This window comes from Salmo salar, chromosome ssa08 (assembly GCF_905237065.1).
Source record: "Salmo salar chromosome ssa08, Ssal_v3.1, whole genome shotgun sequence".
Taxonomy (NCBI): Eukaryota; Metazoa; Chordata; class Actinopteri; order Salmoniformes; family Salmonidae; genus Salmo; species Salmo salar.
Window position 1 is genome coordinate 488355 of NC_059449.1, and position 15059 is coordinate 503413.

The 15059-nt window shown below is 46.3% G+C and overlaps 1 protein-coding gene across 1 annotated transcript in view; it reads left to right on the top strand.

The window, feature by feature from the left end:
- The first annotated feature begins 773 nt into the window (after positions 1–773).
- The window catches only part of LOC106610000 (storkhead-box protein 2), a 122017-nt gene continuing 107731 nt past the window's right edge, over positions 774–15059 (top strand). The window contains exon 1 of the mRNA XM_014209086.2: positions 774–1893. Within this exon, the coding sequence (XP_014064561.1) occupies positions 1572–1893 (322 nt within the window). The 5' untranslated portion in view covers positions 774–1571. The remainder of the gene's footprint in view (positions 1894–15059) is intronic.

Here is a 15059-nt window from a genome sequence, read left to right on the forward strand (position 1 = left end):
TTCAAGAAATTAAATCCCAAGTTCAAGAAATGACAAAAAGATGTCCCCTCATTTCTCATTTTTATTTTCGGCCATACAGGCTAGCACATTTTGTCAGTTCTGACCTCATCAGAGCATCAGAGCAACGGATATTTCACCAGAGGTATAAATGTGAAGCATCCGGTTGGCATTTCCACCCACTACCAAATATGGTGATGAGAGGAAACCCAGTGGCCAGCAGTGGGAGAAGATAGAGCAAAATGGATTTTGGCTGACATTCTGCCATTTTTCTTTTATAGATGAAACATTTGATGTCCAAACAATTGAATGTTTCCAAGACTAGAATCTGTATCAAACAGAGTGGACCGCGTTTTGGTTTTATATACTTTACCCTTTGCCAAAGTATCTAAAAAAGGCATTGTTTAGTGCAATGCGAATTGAGTTATTGCACATGCACATTTTTGAAATACGCAAATAAAGGCTAGAATGCATTAATAGGATCTCATTAGCTCGTGCTTGGCTCTACCCACCTCCTTGCTTGTTCTGCCCACTGTGATTAATTTACTCCCATTGGAAACGACAGGCTCTGGTCTATCTTGGGTTAGTTATAAAAAATATTTGGTATTTTATGTAACCATACCAAAGGTAACAACATATCATCGTAATTTGAGTGTCCCGGATTTACATGTACTATGTTACGTCTAGTCTATGAGACCAGTCTGCCTACACAGGTAGTCTATACTTCCATCGCCTGTCATTTGACTAAAATATTTGTATTTTCACCTGTTGCAATGCCCCGGTATGGAGCTCATCATGTTCAGAGGGTTGGCTGTAGGTGGAGTTACGGGCGAATATTTGGTGGTCCTGTTCCTCTTCGAATTGGCTTCTATCTTCTCAAAGAACCGAGGGGTTGACTGAGAATGGTATACACTAGGCTATGTGTCAGACGTTTTACACAGAACAGAAGAGAATGTAACCGAGTTTGGATTATTTATTCCTTTTTGGATGAATGCGGAGACGCGGTGCGCCCTCGTTGAATGGGAGACTGCCTTTGCGCACCAAATGAAGTCATGAACGGCAGAACGATGAAGTCATGAACGGCAGAACGATGAAGTCATCGCCTGCACTTGCAGCTATAATCCCTGTGCACTGATCGATCGATGTACACACACGAGGGGGTCTCACCGTCTTGGGAAGTGGATCATGGAATAATTGGTTTACCTATTTTCTTTGAAAGGCCATATGGGAAAGCTTGGGTTTGAGAGTTAATTTGTCTGTTAAATTGGTATGCTACTGTCGCCTGATAAAAACGTTCGACATGTTGGGATTCGTTTTTGGACACAGATAGTGATAACATGTATTTTAAGAATAGGCTATAGCCTACATTTTCATTTTGCGTGATGCAGATCAAATGTGTGCTGTCAGGTTTGTGTGGTAGCCTACAGTTTTCAATAGACCAAAATCAAGATTAAAACATCAAAAAGATGTGCTCGTTTTGGAAATATATCAAAGTACGGAATAAAACATACTGCTCTGAGAAATTGGACGTTGTTATCATTCATGGTGTAGCGGAGAACGAAGCAATTTGAGACATGGATAAGTTTCTGCAGATCGCGCCTCACTCCCTGGGCATAGTGCTGTCTCGGGTTGGCGCCGAGGAGTCGCCCGCGGTAACCGACAAGCTCCAGCAACATCACACTGGCTACGAGATATTTGCCGACTTCAAAGCCGTCAACATGCAGCACTTCTGGAATAAGAAAGTGACCGATGCGATATCGGAGACTTTCTTCCTAGGCTGGATTGACGAGGATGTCCTGCTGATCCAAGGGAAGGAACACCACCTCGAGGTGCTCAGAGAGGGATGGACGAGGCGAGCACTCAAACCGCCCGGAGGGTTCGAGATCAAGTGCATCGGTAAGACTGTACTTAATCACTGGTAGCCTGTAAGATTCATTATCATCAGAATATCATCCAGGCAGGTTGTTGTCATTTGTTTGTTTTGGTTTATTGAGTAGCTAAAGGTACGTTTCAAGTCATCTGAACACTGTGGTGATCCACTCTGCACAATAGGATAGTGCGGCTCAGCTTTAATGGATAACAGTAGGCCTTTCTGACTGGGCACACACTGGTTGAATCAACATTGTTTCCACGTAATTGTAGAATAAGGGTCGAATTGACATCTGTGCCCATTGGGATGTGATCAAATGGAATGTGTAAGACTCATGGCGCCCAGGAGGGGCAATGGAGAACCCTGAGGCCATTAGAAGAGTACAAATACATTTTAATTTATAGCCCTCTCTGTGGTTTGCTTAATTCCCGCTTTCCTCACCATTATTCAGCTAGTATGGGAAATATGTGTGATGGGACTTTGGAGTTTCTCTTGAAATTAGTGGAATATGTTTGTATTTCAGTTAAACAATCAGAGCAGTAGAGATGCACAGTGGTACATGTCCCGTCACCCCACTCCTCCGCACACTCCACTGGCTTCCAGTTGAAGCTCGCATCTGCTACAAGACCATGGTGCTTGCCTACGGAGCTGTGAGGGGAACGGCACCTCCGTACCTTCAGGCTCTGATCAGGCCCTACACCCAACGAAGGGCACTGCGTTCATCCACCTCTGGCCTGCTCGCCTCCCTACCTCTGCGGAAGCACAGTTCCCGCTCAGCCCAGTCAAAACTGTTCGCTGCTCTGGCACCCCAATGGTGGAACAAGCTCCCTCACGACGCCAGGACAGTGGAGTCAATCACCACCTTCCGGAGACACCTGAACCCCCCCCCCCCAAAAAAAAGATATAGATGTACTATTCTAAAGCGGTTGTTCTATTGGATATCATAAGGTGAATGCACCAATTTGTAAGTCATTCTGCTAAATGACCTAAATGTAATTGTACAAGTTCATCCACGATTGTGTCTAACCGCTCACTCAGAAATGCTTTGAAAGTCTGAACAAAATCTGCTTTTAAGGGAGAGTAGGCTATTTGTGTGTGTTTTTTATGTACTGTAAGCAAGAAAGTAAGCAAGAAACCAAATACCTATTGAGAAACACCATTGCTTTGTCACAATTGCACCTAACTCAAATCAGGATTTGGGAAGAGACAAAGTTCAGGACCATGTAAACATCTCTCTCTCTCTTACTCACTCTATTGGCCACATCAACAATTTCAAAGGGATGGGAAAGTTGCAAAACAGTCAAATATTGATTGAGAAAAAGTGGGATATTCTGTGCTTATTTGTCCATGGACGGGGATAGCATGCCCTCCCTGACCTTACCATCGAAGCAGCAAGCATTGTTAAGCTTTGGAATGTTTCCCTGATAGCTAATAAATAACCACAGACAAATACAGTCTCTAATCTAATGAGGTCTCTATATTAATGCTCATGCAAGTTGCTACTGCTAATAGTCTTGCTTGGCCAGCGCAGTGCTGAACATACTACGGATGGGAAAGACTGTCTGCTGACCCACCTTTCATCTGACAAAACACAGTCATACTGTATCAGGTTCATGTCTTACTGAGTGCTGGAAGTTGAATTCATATTCACAACAGTCAATAATCACATGCACATTGACTTGACTTAAAGGTGAGGAAATAGAGCTTTTGAAATTGAAAACAATGGTTGGCTTTGGATAGAAAAGTTCAGAGTCACAAGTTGGTCTAACCTATTAAGTTTGTTTGGTTGGAGTAAGCTGGTCTGATACTCCCATGGCTGGAGAAACTAAGGTGGGGCTTATAATCACTGGAAGATTACAGAATGTTCCACATATTTCTAATTCCAATGTTAGGTCATTCTATTCTGTATGTGGCTCTGTTGGACATTTTCTGATAGTGTTGTGTGGGTGGGCTGTACTTCAGCCCACAATCCGTATCACAGTCAGTACTTTCTTCTGCATAAACCTCTCCCATAGATATGTGGGATGGCCATGGTTACTTAGACTAGTTAGAAGTCTAGGTTGTTTCTGTTTACTTGGGATACATGTTTAAATCTGAGGTCTGCTTGTTCCTCCCCTTTTCCATTCTGAACACACACAGCATTCTAGTAGATACCTCCAGACTTCCAGTCATTGCACTAACGCTAGTTAGCATTGGCTCGCAAAACAGCCTCTAACTACCTTCATACTGGACACAGAGATATAAAAATGGTATCCACAAGACTCTTGAGAAGAAGATCATTTTTAATCATTGCCAAAATCCTGAAGTATCCCTTCAACAAGGGTTATCTCACCTGCCAGAGTTTTTGTTTTTGTCAGTTTCTGTTAGGTGCAACTGTGAACAATAGTCGTGTCAAACATCAAGTAAATCTAATAGGCCAATAATAATTTGATGCAGATTAAATATCAATTGTCCTACCGGTGATGTGGTTAGATGTCCATGCACTCGACATTTGAAGGCCTGAAAACCAAAGGGCTTAAGTTGTCCAAGCCATGTGGGGTGGGCTTGCCATTTGTAGAAGATCGAAAATCACATCAATTATTGTTTTTACATTTTCACTTTAACCAGACAAAACTTTAAATGTATATTTGATGCCAGTTGTTTTGTCGTATAGTATTTGGCTGATTTATAAATTGCTGTAGGGTTGAGATGTCTTCAGTCCTGAACAATGTCCGGAATTGGTAAGCTACTGAACAACTAAATACCACCCAAGAGGACGTTGTGTTTCTTTGAATGTCAAAGCTCTTGCATGTAATCTGATTTGTCGATTGCAGCATCCGGCAGCAAAAGTTTTTTGCTATTATGTGTGTGCATCCGTTGACATGTCATTGTGGTAGTCACTGAGTAACGAGGAGCGTAGTTGATGCAGCTGCTCCATGTGCATACCCGATAGGTACAGATGTAAATTCAACGTCTATTCCACATTGGTTCAACGTAATTCATTAAAATTACTTGGAAACAACATTGATTCAACCAGTGTGTGTCCAGTGGGTTCGTTCCCAACCCTTCGTTCCCAACTCTATTTATCTGGCCCAATTTGATAGAGACGGTGGAAGAATGTTGTCCCTGGTTTTCTGAAGGTTAAAACCAACACACAACCATTGATTTGAGGAAGGAAAGGTGCATCCCACCTCAGCAGGAAAGCCCATAGAAGCTGTGACTGTGGGGTCTATTCGATTAAACTTTCTAACCGGTTTCCAGGTCAAGTCAAAAAACAACATCCAAAACAAAATGTGCATTCCTGTACTCAAAGAAACAATGTTTTCAGATTTAAACCAAAAGAAAACTATTGTTAGTGGATTGAAAGATGCTTTTTCTCTCTGTGTGGAAAGCCTGTTGTTTTTCAACTTTTCAACTGGAAGTCTGGTTACTAGTTTAATTGAATGAAAGCCCTTTGTTTCCATTTGCAGGCTTCTAACAGAGGGGCTACGAGAAGTGTCCCATGCAGGAAGGAAAGTAGAGGGTCTGTTCAGGAAAGGAACCATGCTAAACACTGAAGCACTCTCCCTGATGGAACGAAGAGGAGGGGCCTGGAAGAGAGAATTGGGGGAAACGATAGACGTCACAGAAATTATTCTGGCAGTATATCCTAAGTGGTAACAGGAATGACTCTGGCTGTATTTCCAAAAGGGTGACAGGAATAACTCTGACAGATTTTCCCAACAGGTGGAATGTGGCCCCACTGATGCGTCGAGAGGAATTCCTCTCTAGGGTTGCAACTTAAGACTGGGTACCGTCCAGAAACATGTTTAATTATTTTTAATTTCACCTTTTTAACCAGGTAGGCTAGTTGAGAACAAGTTCTCATTTACAACTGCGACCTGGCCAAGATAAAGCAAAGCAGTTCGACACATACAACAACACAGAGTTACACATGGAATAAACAAACATACAGTAGAAAAAGCCTATATACAGTGTGTGCAAATGAGGTAGGATAAGGGAGGTAAGGCAATAAATAGGCAATGGTGGCAAAGTAATTACAATATAGCAATTAAACAATGGAATGGTAGGATGTGCAGAAGATGAATGTGCAAGTTGAGATACTGGGGTGCAAAGGAGCAAGATAAATATATACAGTATGGGGATGAGGTAGTTGGATGGGCAATTTAAAGATGGGCTATGTACAGGTGCAGTGATCGTTGAGCTGCTCTGACAGCTGGTGCTTAAAGCTAGTGAGGGAGATATGAGTCTCCAGCTTCAGTGATTTTTGCAGTTTGTTCCAGTCATTGGCAGCAGAGAACTGGAAGGAAAGGTGGCCAAAGGAAGAATTGGCTTTGGGGGTGACCAGTGAGATATACCTGCTGGAGCGCGTGCTGCGGGTGGGTGCTGCTATGGTGACCAGTGAGCTGAGATAAGGCGGGGCTTTACATAGCAGAGACTTGTAGATGACCTGGAGCCAGTGGGTTTGGCAACGAGTATGAAGCGAGGGCCAGCCAACGAGAGCGTACAGGTCGCAGTGGTTGTAACGGCCGTCGTTGAAGAGAGTAGACCAATGCGCAGCGTGGTTAGTGCTCATCATGAATTTATTAAAGATAGAACACTTTAAACAAAAAAACCAAGAAACCGACAGCCAAACAGTTCTGTCAGGTGCAAAACACTAAACTGAAATTAACTACCCACAAACCCCAAAGGAAAACAGGCTGCCTAAGTATGACTCCCAATCAGCGACAACGATGTACAGCTGTCCCTGATTGAGAGCCATACCAGGCCAAAACAAAGAAATACAAAGCATAGAAAAACGGACATAGAATGCCCTTCCAAATCACACCCCGACCAAACCTAAAAGGAGACATAAAAAAGGCTCTCTCAGTTCAGGGCGTGACAGTACCCCCCCAAAGGTGCGGACTCCGGCCGCAAAACCTGAACCTATAGGGGAGGATCTGGGTGGGCATTTTTCCACGGTGGCAGCTCTGGAGCGGGACGCAGACCCCGCTCCACCACTGGCTCACCCCACTTAGGTGGCGCCTCTAGAGCGGGGTCCCTCGCCGCGGGCCCCGGACTGGAGGGCGGCTCTGGCTGCGCCGGAGGACAGGCGGGCGACTCTGGCTGCGCCGGAGGACAGCGGGCGACTCTGGGAGCTCCGGACTGTAGGGCGACTCTGGGAGCTCCGGACTGTGGGCCGACTCTGGGAGCTCCGGACTGTGGGCCGACTCTGGGAGCTCTGGACTGTGGGCCGTCTCTGGGAGCTCCGGACTGTGGGCCGTCTCTCTCGGTTCCGGACTGTGGGCCGTCTCTCTACGGGGCTCTGTCGCCGGAAGCTCTGGACGGGGCTCTGTCGCCGGAAGCTCTGGACGGGGCTCTGTCGCCGGAAGCTCTGGACGGGGCTCTGTCGCCGGACACTCTGGACGAGGCACTGTCGCCGGACACTCTGGACGAGGCACTGTCGCCGGACACTCTGGACGAGGCACTGTCGCCGGACACTCTGGACGAGGACTGCGCGACACTCTGGACGAGGACTGCCAAAACAAAGAAATACAAAGCATAGAAAAACGGACAAAGAATGCCCACCCAAATCACACCCTGACCAAACCTAAAAGGAGACATAAAAAAGGCTCTCTCAGGTCAGGGCGTGACAGTGGTGGGTAGTATAGGGGGTTTGGTGACAAAACGGATGGCACTGTGATAGACTGCATCCAATTTGTTGAGTAGAGTGTTGGAGGCTATTTTGTAAATGACATCGCCGAAGTCGAGGATCGGTAGGATGGTCAGTTGTACGAGGGTATGTTTGGCAGCATGAGTGAAGGATGCTTTGTTGCGAAATAGGAAGCCGATTCTAGATTTAATTTTGGATTGGAGATGCTTAATCTGAGTCTGGAAGGTGAGTTTACAGTCTAACCAGACACCTAGGTATTTGTAGTTGTCCACATATTCTAAGTCAGAACTGTCCAGAGTAGTGATGTTGGAAGGGTGGGCAGGTGTGGGCAGCGATCGGTTGAAGAGTATGCATTTAGTTTTACTTGCATTTAAGAGCAGTTGGAGGCCATGGAAGGAGAGTTGTATGACATTGAAGCTCGTCTGGAGGTTAATTAGCACAGTGTCCAAGGAAGGGCCAGAGGTATACAGAATGGCATTGTCTGCGTAGAGGTGGATCAGAGAATCACCCGCAGCAAGAGCGACATCATTGATGTATACAGAGAAGAGAGTCGACCCGAGAATTGAACCCTGTGGCACCCCCATAGAGACTGCCAGAGGTCCGGACAACAGGTCCTCTGATTTGACACACTGAACTCTATCAGAGAAGTAGTTGGTGAACCAGGCGAGGCAATCATTTGAGAAACCAAGGCTGTTGAGTCTGCCGATAAGAATGTGGTGATTGACAGAGTCGAAAGCCTTGGCCAGGTCAACGAATACGGCTGCACAGTAATGTCTCTTATCGATGGCGGTTATGATATCGTTTAGGACCTTGAGCGTGGCTGAGGTGCACCCATGACCAGCTCTGAAACCAGATTGCATAGCGGAGAAGGTACGGTGGGATTCGAAATGGTCGTTTAATCTGTTAACTTGGCTTTGGAAGACCTTAGAAAGGCAGGTTAGGATAGATATAGGTCTGTAGCAGTTTGGGTCTAGAGTGTCTCCCCCTTTGATGAGCGGGATGACTGCGGCAGCTTTCCAATCTTTGGAAATCTCAGACGATACGAAAGAGAGGTTGAACAGGCTAGTAATAGGGGTTGCAACAATTTCGTCAGATAATTTTAGAAAGAGAGGGTCCAGATTGTCTAGCCCGGCTGATTTGTAGGGGTCCAGATTTTGCAGCTCTTTCAGAACATCAGCTATCTGGATTTGGGTGAAGGAGAAATGGGGGAGGCTTGGGCGAGTTGCTGTGGGGGGTGCAGGGCTGTTGACCGGGGTAGGGATAGCCAGGTGGAAAGCATGGCCAGCCGTAGAACAATGCTTATTGAAATTCTCAATTATAGTGGATTTATCGTGATGACAGTGTTTCCTAGCCTCAGTGCAGTGGGCAGCTGGGAGGAGGTGCTCTTATTCTCCATGGACTTTACAGTGTCCCAGAACTTTTTGGAGTTTGTGCTACAGGATGCAAATTTCTGCTTGAGAAAGCTAGCCTTAGCTTTCCTAACTGCTTTCCTAACCCCCCCCCCCAAAGGTGCAGACCCCGTATGCACCTTAACAAAAAAATAAAAAAATAAAATAAACCCCTAACTAAAGGGAGGGAAGGGAGGGTGGCTGCCGTCAACGACGGCTCCTGTGCTACACCCCCCCTCCCCAACCCACCTATACTGGAGGTGGCTCAGGTTCCAGTCTACAACCACCCCCTGACCAGTCCAGCCCTGCAGAATTTTCAGGGCTGTAGAGCGTCTCTGGGGGCTCCGGACTGTGGGCCGACTCTGGAAGCTCCAGACTGTAGGCAGACTCACTCTGTTCCAGACCGTAGGCAGACTCATTCGGTTCCGGACCGTAGGCAGACTCATTCGGTTCCGGACCGTAGGCAGACTCACTCGGTTCCGGACCGCAGGCAGACTCGCTCGGTTCCGGACCGCAGGCAGACTCGCTCGGCTCCGGACCGCAGGCAGACTCTCTCGGCTCCGGACCGCAGGCAGACTCGCTCGGCTCCGGACTGCAGGCAGACTCGCTCGGCTCCGGACTGTAGGCAGACTCACTCGGTTCCGGACTGCAGGCAGACTCACTCGGTTCTGAGCTGCAGGCAGACTCACTCGGTTCTGAGCTGTTGGCCTTCTCACTTGGCTCCGGACTGTAGGCTGTCTCACTTGGTTCCGGACTGTAGGCCGTCTTACTCGGTTCCGGACTGTAGACTCTCTCACTCCGTTCCGAACTGTGGGCCATCTCACTCGGCTCTGAACAGTGGGCCGTCTCTCTTGGTTCCGAACTGTAGGCCGTCTCACTCGGTTCCGGGCTATACACTCTTACCGGATACTCTAGACGGGGTACTGTTTACGGACACTCTGGACGGGGCACTGTTGCCAAACACTCAGGACGGGGCACTGTTGCCGGACACTCTGGACGGGGTACTGTTGCCGGACACTCTGGACAGGGCGCTGTCGTCGGAAGCTCGGGACTGGGCTGACGCACTGGAAGCCTGATGGAGGTACCAGCCTGGGGACACGCACCTCAGGGCTAGTGTGGGGAGCAGGAACCGGCCGAGTTAGACTGGGCTGACGCACTGGAAGCCTGATGCGTGGTGCTGGTACTGGAAGTGCCAGTTTGGGGACACGCACCTCAGGGCTAGTGTGGGGAGCGGGAACAGGCTGAGTTGGACTGGGCTGCCAAACTGGAAGCCTGATGCGTGGTGCTGGTACTGGAAGTGCCAGTTTAGGGACACGCACCTCAGGGCTAGTGCGGGGAGCGGGAACAGGCTGAGTTGGACTGGGCTGACTCACTGGAGGCCTGGTGCGTGATGCTGGCTGTGGATATACCGGGCCGTGAAGACGCACAGGCAGTCTCGATCGCACCTCCTGCTCAACCCGTCCTGGCTGGATGGAACTAGTAGTCCTGTACGAGTGGAGTGCTGGTACAGGGCGAACTGGGCTGTGCAGGGGCCTGATGGTTGCCGTGCGTAGAGCGGGCGTAGGGTAGCCTGGACCTAGGAGGCGCACCGGTGACCAGATGCGCTGCGCAGGCATCCTCCTACCAGGCTGGATGCCCACTCTAGCACGGCATTTGCGAGGGGCTGGGATCACTCGCACTGGACTGTGCGTGCGTATGGGCGAGATCGTGCGCACTTCTGCATACCTCGGCGCCCTCTACTCCATGCGAACTTCACTATAAGCACGGGGAGCTGGCTTAGGGCTCACCCTTGGCCCAGCCAAACTACCCGTGTGCCCAACCAAAAATAATTATTGGGGGTGCCTCTCGTGCTTCTCCCTCAGCGCATACAAAGCCTCGTACCGACGCCTCTCCGCCTTGGCTGCCTCTATTTCCTCCGGAGAGGGATGGTGGTCCTTGTTTGGTGGGTAGGTCCAGCCCCGTCCAGAATTTCCTCCCATGTCCAATTCCCCTGATAGTCCATATAATTTTTTACCTGCTGCTCCTTCCCCCGCTGCTTGGTCCTTGTTTGGTGGGTAGTTCTGTCACGGGTGTCGTATAGATGAGACCAAGGCGCAGCGGGTACGTGAATACTCATACTTATTTATTAAAGTCAACACAAAAAAAACAATAAACAAAGAACGACAGGAACAGTTTAGCAGGCTAACTAAAAGCAGTGCTAAAACAACTACCCACAAACAAACAGGTGAAAACAAGCTCTTTAAATATGACTCTCAATCAGGAACAACAATGAACAGCTGTTCCTGATCGAGAGCCACACAGACCACAAAGAAATATACAAACTAGAAACCTAGAATACAAAAAACCAGAACATACACCAAAACCTCGGAACACATCAATAAAACACCCCTCTACAATAACCATAACCCCCTAACCACATAAAACAAATACCCTCTGCCACGTCCTGACCAAACTACAATAAATAATCCCTATTACTGGTCAGGACGTGACAGCCACAGGATGTTTTTGTGCTGGTCAAGGGCAGTCAGGTCTGGAGAGTACCAAGGGCTATATCTGTTCTTGGTTCGAAAAAGGGTTTTAATGGGGCATGCTTATTTAAGATGGTTGAGGAAGGCACTTTTAAAGAATAACCAGAGCATGAGGGGATGAGGTCAATGGCGGGATGAGGTCAATATCCTTCCAGGATACCCGGGCCAGGTCGATTAGAAAGGCCTGCTCGCTGAAGTGTTTTAGGGAGCGTTTGACAGTGATGAGGGGTGGTCGTTTGACCGCAGACCCATTACGGATGCAGGCAATGAGGCAGTGATCGCTGAGATCTTGGTTGAAAACAGCAGAGGTGTATTTGGAGGGCAGGTTGGTTAGGCTGATATCTATGAGGGTGCCCATGTTTACAGATTTGGGGTTGTACCTGGTGGGTTCATTGATCATTTGTGTGAGATTGAGGGCATCAAGCTTAGATTGTAGGATGGCCGAGGTGTTAAGCATGTCTCAGTTTAGGTCACCTAGCAGCACGAGCTCTGAAGATAGATGGGGGGCAATCAATTCACATATGGTGTCCAGGGCACAGCTGGGGGCAGAGGGTGGTCTATAGCAAGCGGCAATGGTGAGAGACTTTCTGGAAAGGTGGATTTTTAAAAGTAGAAGCTCAAATTGTTTGGGTACTGACCTGGATAGTAAGACAGAACTCTGGCTATCTCTGCAGTAGATTGCAACACTGCCCCCTTTGGTAGTTCTATCTTGTCGGAAAATGTTATAATTAGGGATGGAAATTTCAGGGTTTTTGGTGGCCTTCTTAAGCCAGGATTCAGACATGGCTAGGACATCCAGGTTGGCAGAGTGTGCTAAAGCAGTGAATAAAACAAACTTAGGGAGGAGGCTTCTAATGTTAACATGCATGAAACCAAGGCTTTTACGGTTACAGAAGTCAACAAATGAGAGCACCTGGGGAGTAGGAGTGGATTTAGGCACTAGGAACAGAGGAGGAGTAGGATAAGGGTATGTCTAAAGGCTATAAGACCTGGTCATCTAGTATGTTCGGAACAGAGAGTCAAAGGAGCAGGTTTCTGGGCGCGATAGAATAGATTCAAGGCATAATTACAGACAAAGGTATGGTAGGATGTGAGTACATTGGAGGTAAACCTAGGCATTGAGTAATGATGAGAGAGATATTGTCTCTAGAGACGTTTAAACCAGGTGACGTCACCGCATATGTGGGAGGTAGAACTAAATGGTTGGTTAAGGCATATTGAGCAGGGCAAGAGGCTCTACAATGAAATAAGACAATAATCACTAACCAGGACAGTAATGGACAAGGCATATTGATATTAGGGAGAGGCATGTGTAGCCGAGTGATCATAGGGCTCCAGTGAGTGGTTGGGCTGGCTGGAGACCAGGGCTAGCAAGCTAGCAGAAGGACCTTAGAGGGACGTCGTGATGGAGGAAAGTCTGTTTTAGCCTCCGCGTGCGGTGCCGTCAATAGACCAGTCGTGATGGATTAGTAGGGTTCCGAGTAGCAGAGGGGTCCAAGTCCAATTGGAAAAATAGGTATAATGGCCCAAGAAATAATGGCCCAAAAAACATATCCACACCACATTGGGTGAGGCGGGTTGCAGGAGAATATTTTGAAGTTGAGGTTTAGAAAAATATAAAAAAGATATCCGAAGAAAAATATATACAAAGATATATACATGGGACACGACAAGACGAGGACAAAGACGTCTGACTGCTACGCCATCTTGGATACTACTTGGTGGTCATGATGGGGGGAAAAACGTTGAAATATACAGTATATTTTATGTAGAATACTTTATTTAGCACTGTCTTTTTCTACAGATTTGTTTACTTGGTGGATCCCAATAATATAACAAAAGCTTTGGATGGGTCACACAATGCCAAGCTTTTTGTCGCCTGCTGATCATTGCTCTATCATTTTGTATTTGTATTTATTAGGGATCCCCATTTGCTGCTGCCAGCACATTAAAACACTTACATTACACACAAAAAAAGATAAAACAGTACATGATATAATATTATTACACAACTACATGCATATCTACAATAGAAAATGTATAATACCACCATACAACAATATTACAATGTGTGCGTATGCGTGTGTCTGTACCTTTGTGTGTGTCTCCTCAAAGTCCCCGCTGTTCCGTAAGGTGTATTTTTCAGTGATGGAAAAAGTATGCAATTGTCATACTTAGGGCTCCCGAGTGGCACAGCGGTCTAAGGCACTGCATCTCAGTACTAGAAGCGTCACAACAGACACCCTGGTTTGAATCCAGGCTGTATCACAACCGGCCGTGATTGGGAGTCCCATAGGGCGGCACACAATTGGCCCAGTGTCGTCCGGGTTTGAATTTTTGTTATTTATTTAAAGTAAAGATATCTTAATAGAAAATGACTCAAGTGAAAGTCACCCAGTAAAATTCTACTTGAGTAAAAGTATTTGGTTTTAATTATACTTAAGTATCAGAAGTAAAATTCACTTCAAATTCCTTATATTATGCAAACCAGATGGCACCATTTTCTTGTTTTTGAAAAAATGTACAATAAGAAATGGGCACACTTCAACACTCAGACATAATTTACAAAGAAAGCTTTTGTGTTTAGTGAGTCCGCCAGATTAGAGGCAGTAGAGATGACCAGGGATGTTCTCTTGATAATGTGTAAATTGGACCCTTTTCCTGCTTAGCATTCAAAATGTAACGAGTACTTTTGGGTGTCAGGGTGTCATTATTTTCTTTAGAAATGTAGTGAAGTAAAAGTTGTCAAAAATATAAATAGTAAAGTACAGATAACCCCAAAAATGACTTAAGTAGTACTTTAAAGTCTTTTAACTTAAGTACTTTACACCACTGGTATTTTTACCTGTTTTTCTAAATCTGATTCTACTGCTTGCATCAGTTACCTGATGTGGAATAGAGTTCAATGTAGTCATGTCTCTATGTAGTACTGTGCACCTGTTCTGGACTTGGGGATTGTGAAGAGACCTCTGGTGGCATGTCTTGTGGGGTATGCATCATGGCTTTCCTGGCTGTAAATACATTAGACATCACTCCCAGATCCCTTAGTTACCTCACAAGGGCAACAATCATAACCACATAACTTTATCTAAAGTTACTTTGAAATTATTTGTGCATGCAAAAAAATTGTATAACATCCTCAAATTGTGTTTTAAAACAGACATTTAAAGTCAATTGAACACTTGGGTTGAACAAGGATCTGGAGAAAGTACTCAACAAAAAATACAGAGGTTAATTTATTTTTCACAGCTTTAATCCATTGTTACGATGAGCAGGTTACAGATGACTGAAGTTTCGATGTCAAGCTGATGTCATCCTCAGAGTGACCCAACACTTGCACTCAACTCCTATTTAGAGCCTAGTGCCCTATTGAGACACAACTACGTGAAAATAAACATAAGGTTTGGAGAAAATGTGGGCAATTTTACCCTGCGAGGGGCCAATGTGGGGGCAGGCTCCACCTGATTCTACTAATCTAAGTTTTAATGGAAGATGATGAGCCTTCATGGAAGCCAATGATTCATTGGATGATTCATAGAATCAGGTGTGTTACTGCTGGCTAGACCAAAAACCTTCACCCACAGATTGCCCACACCAAATCTATAGCGATCTATACAGAAGTGATGTGTGACATCTTGGAGCAG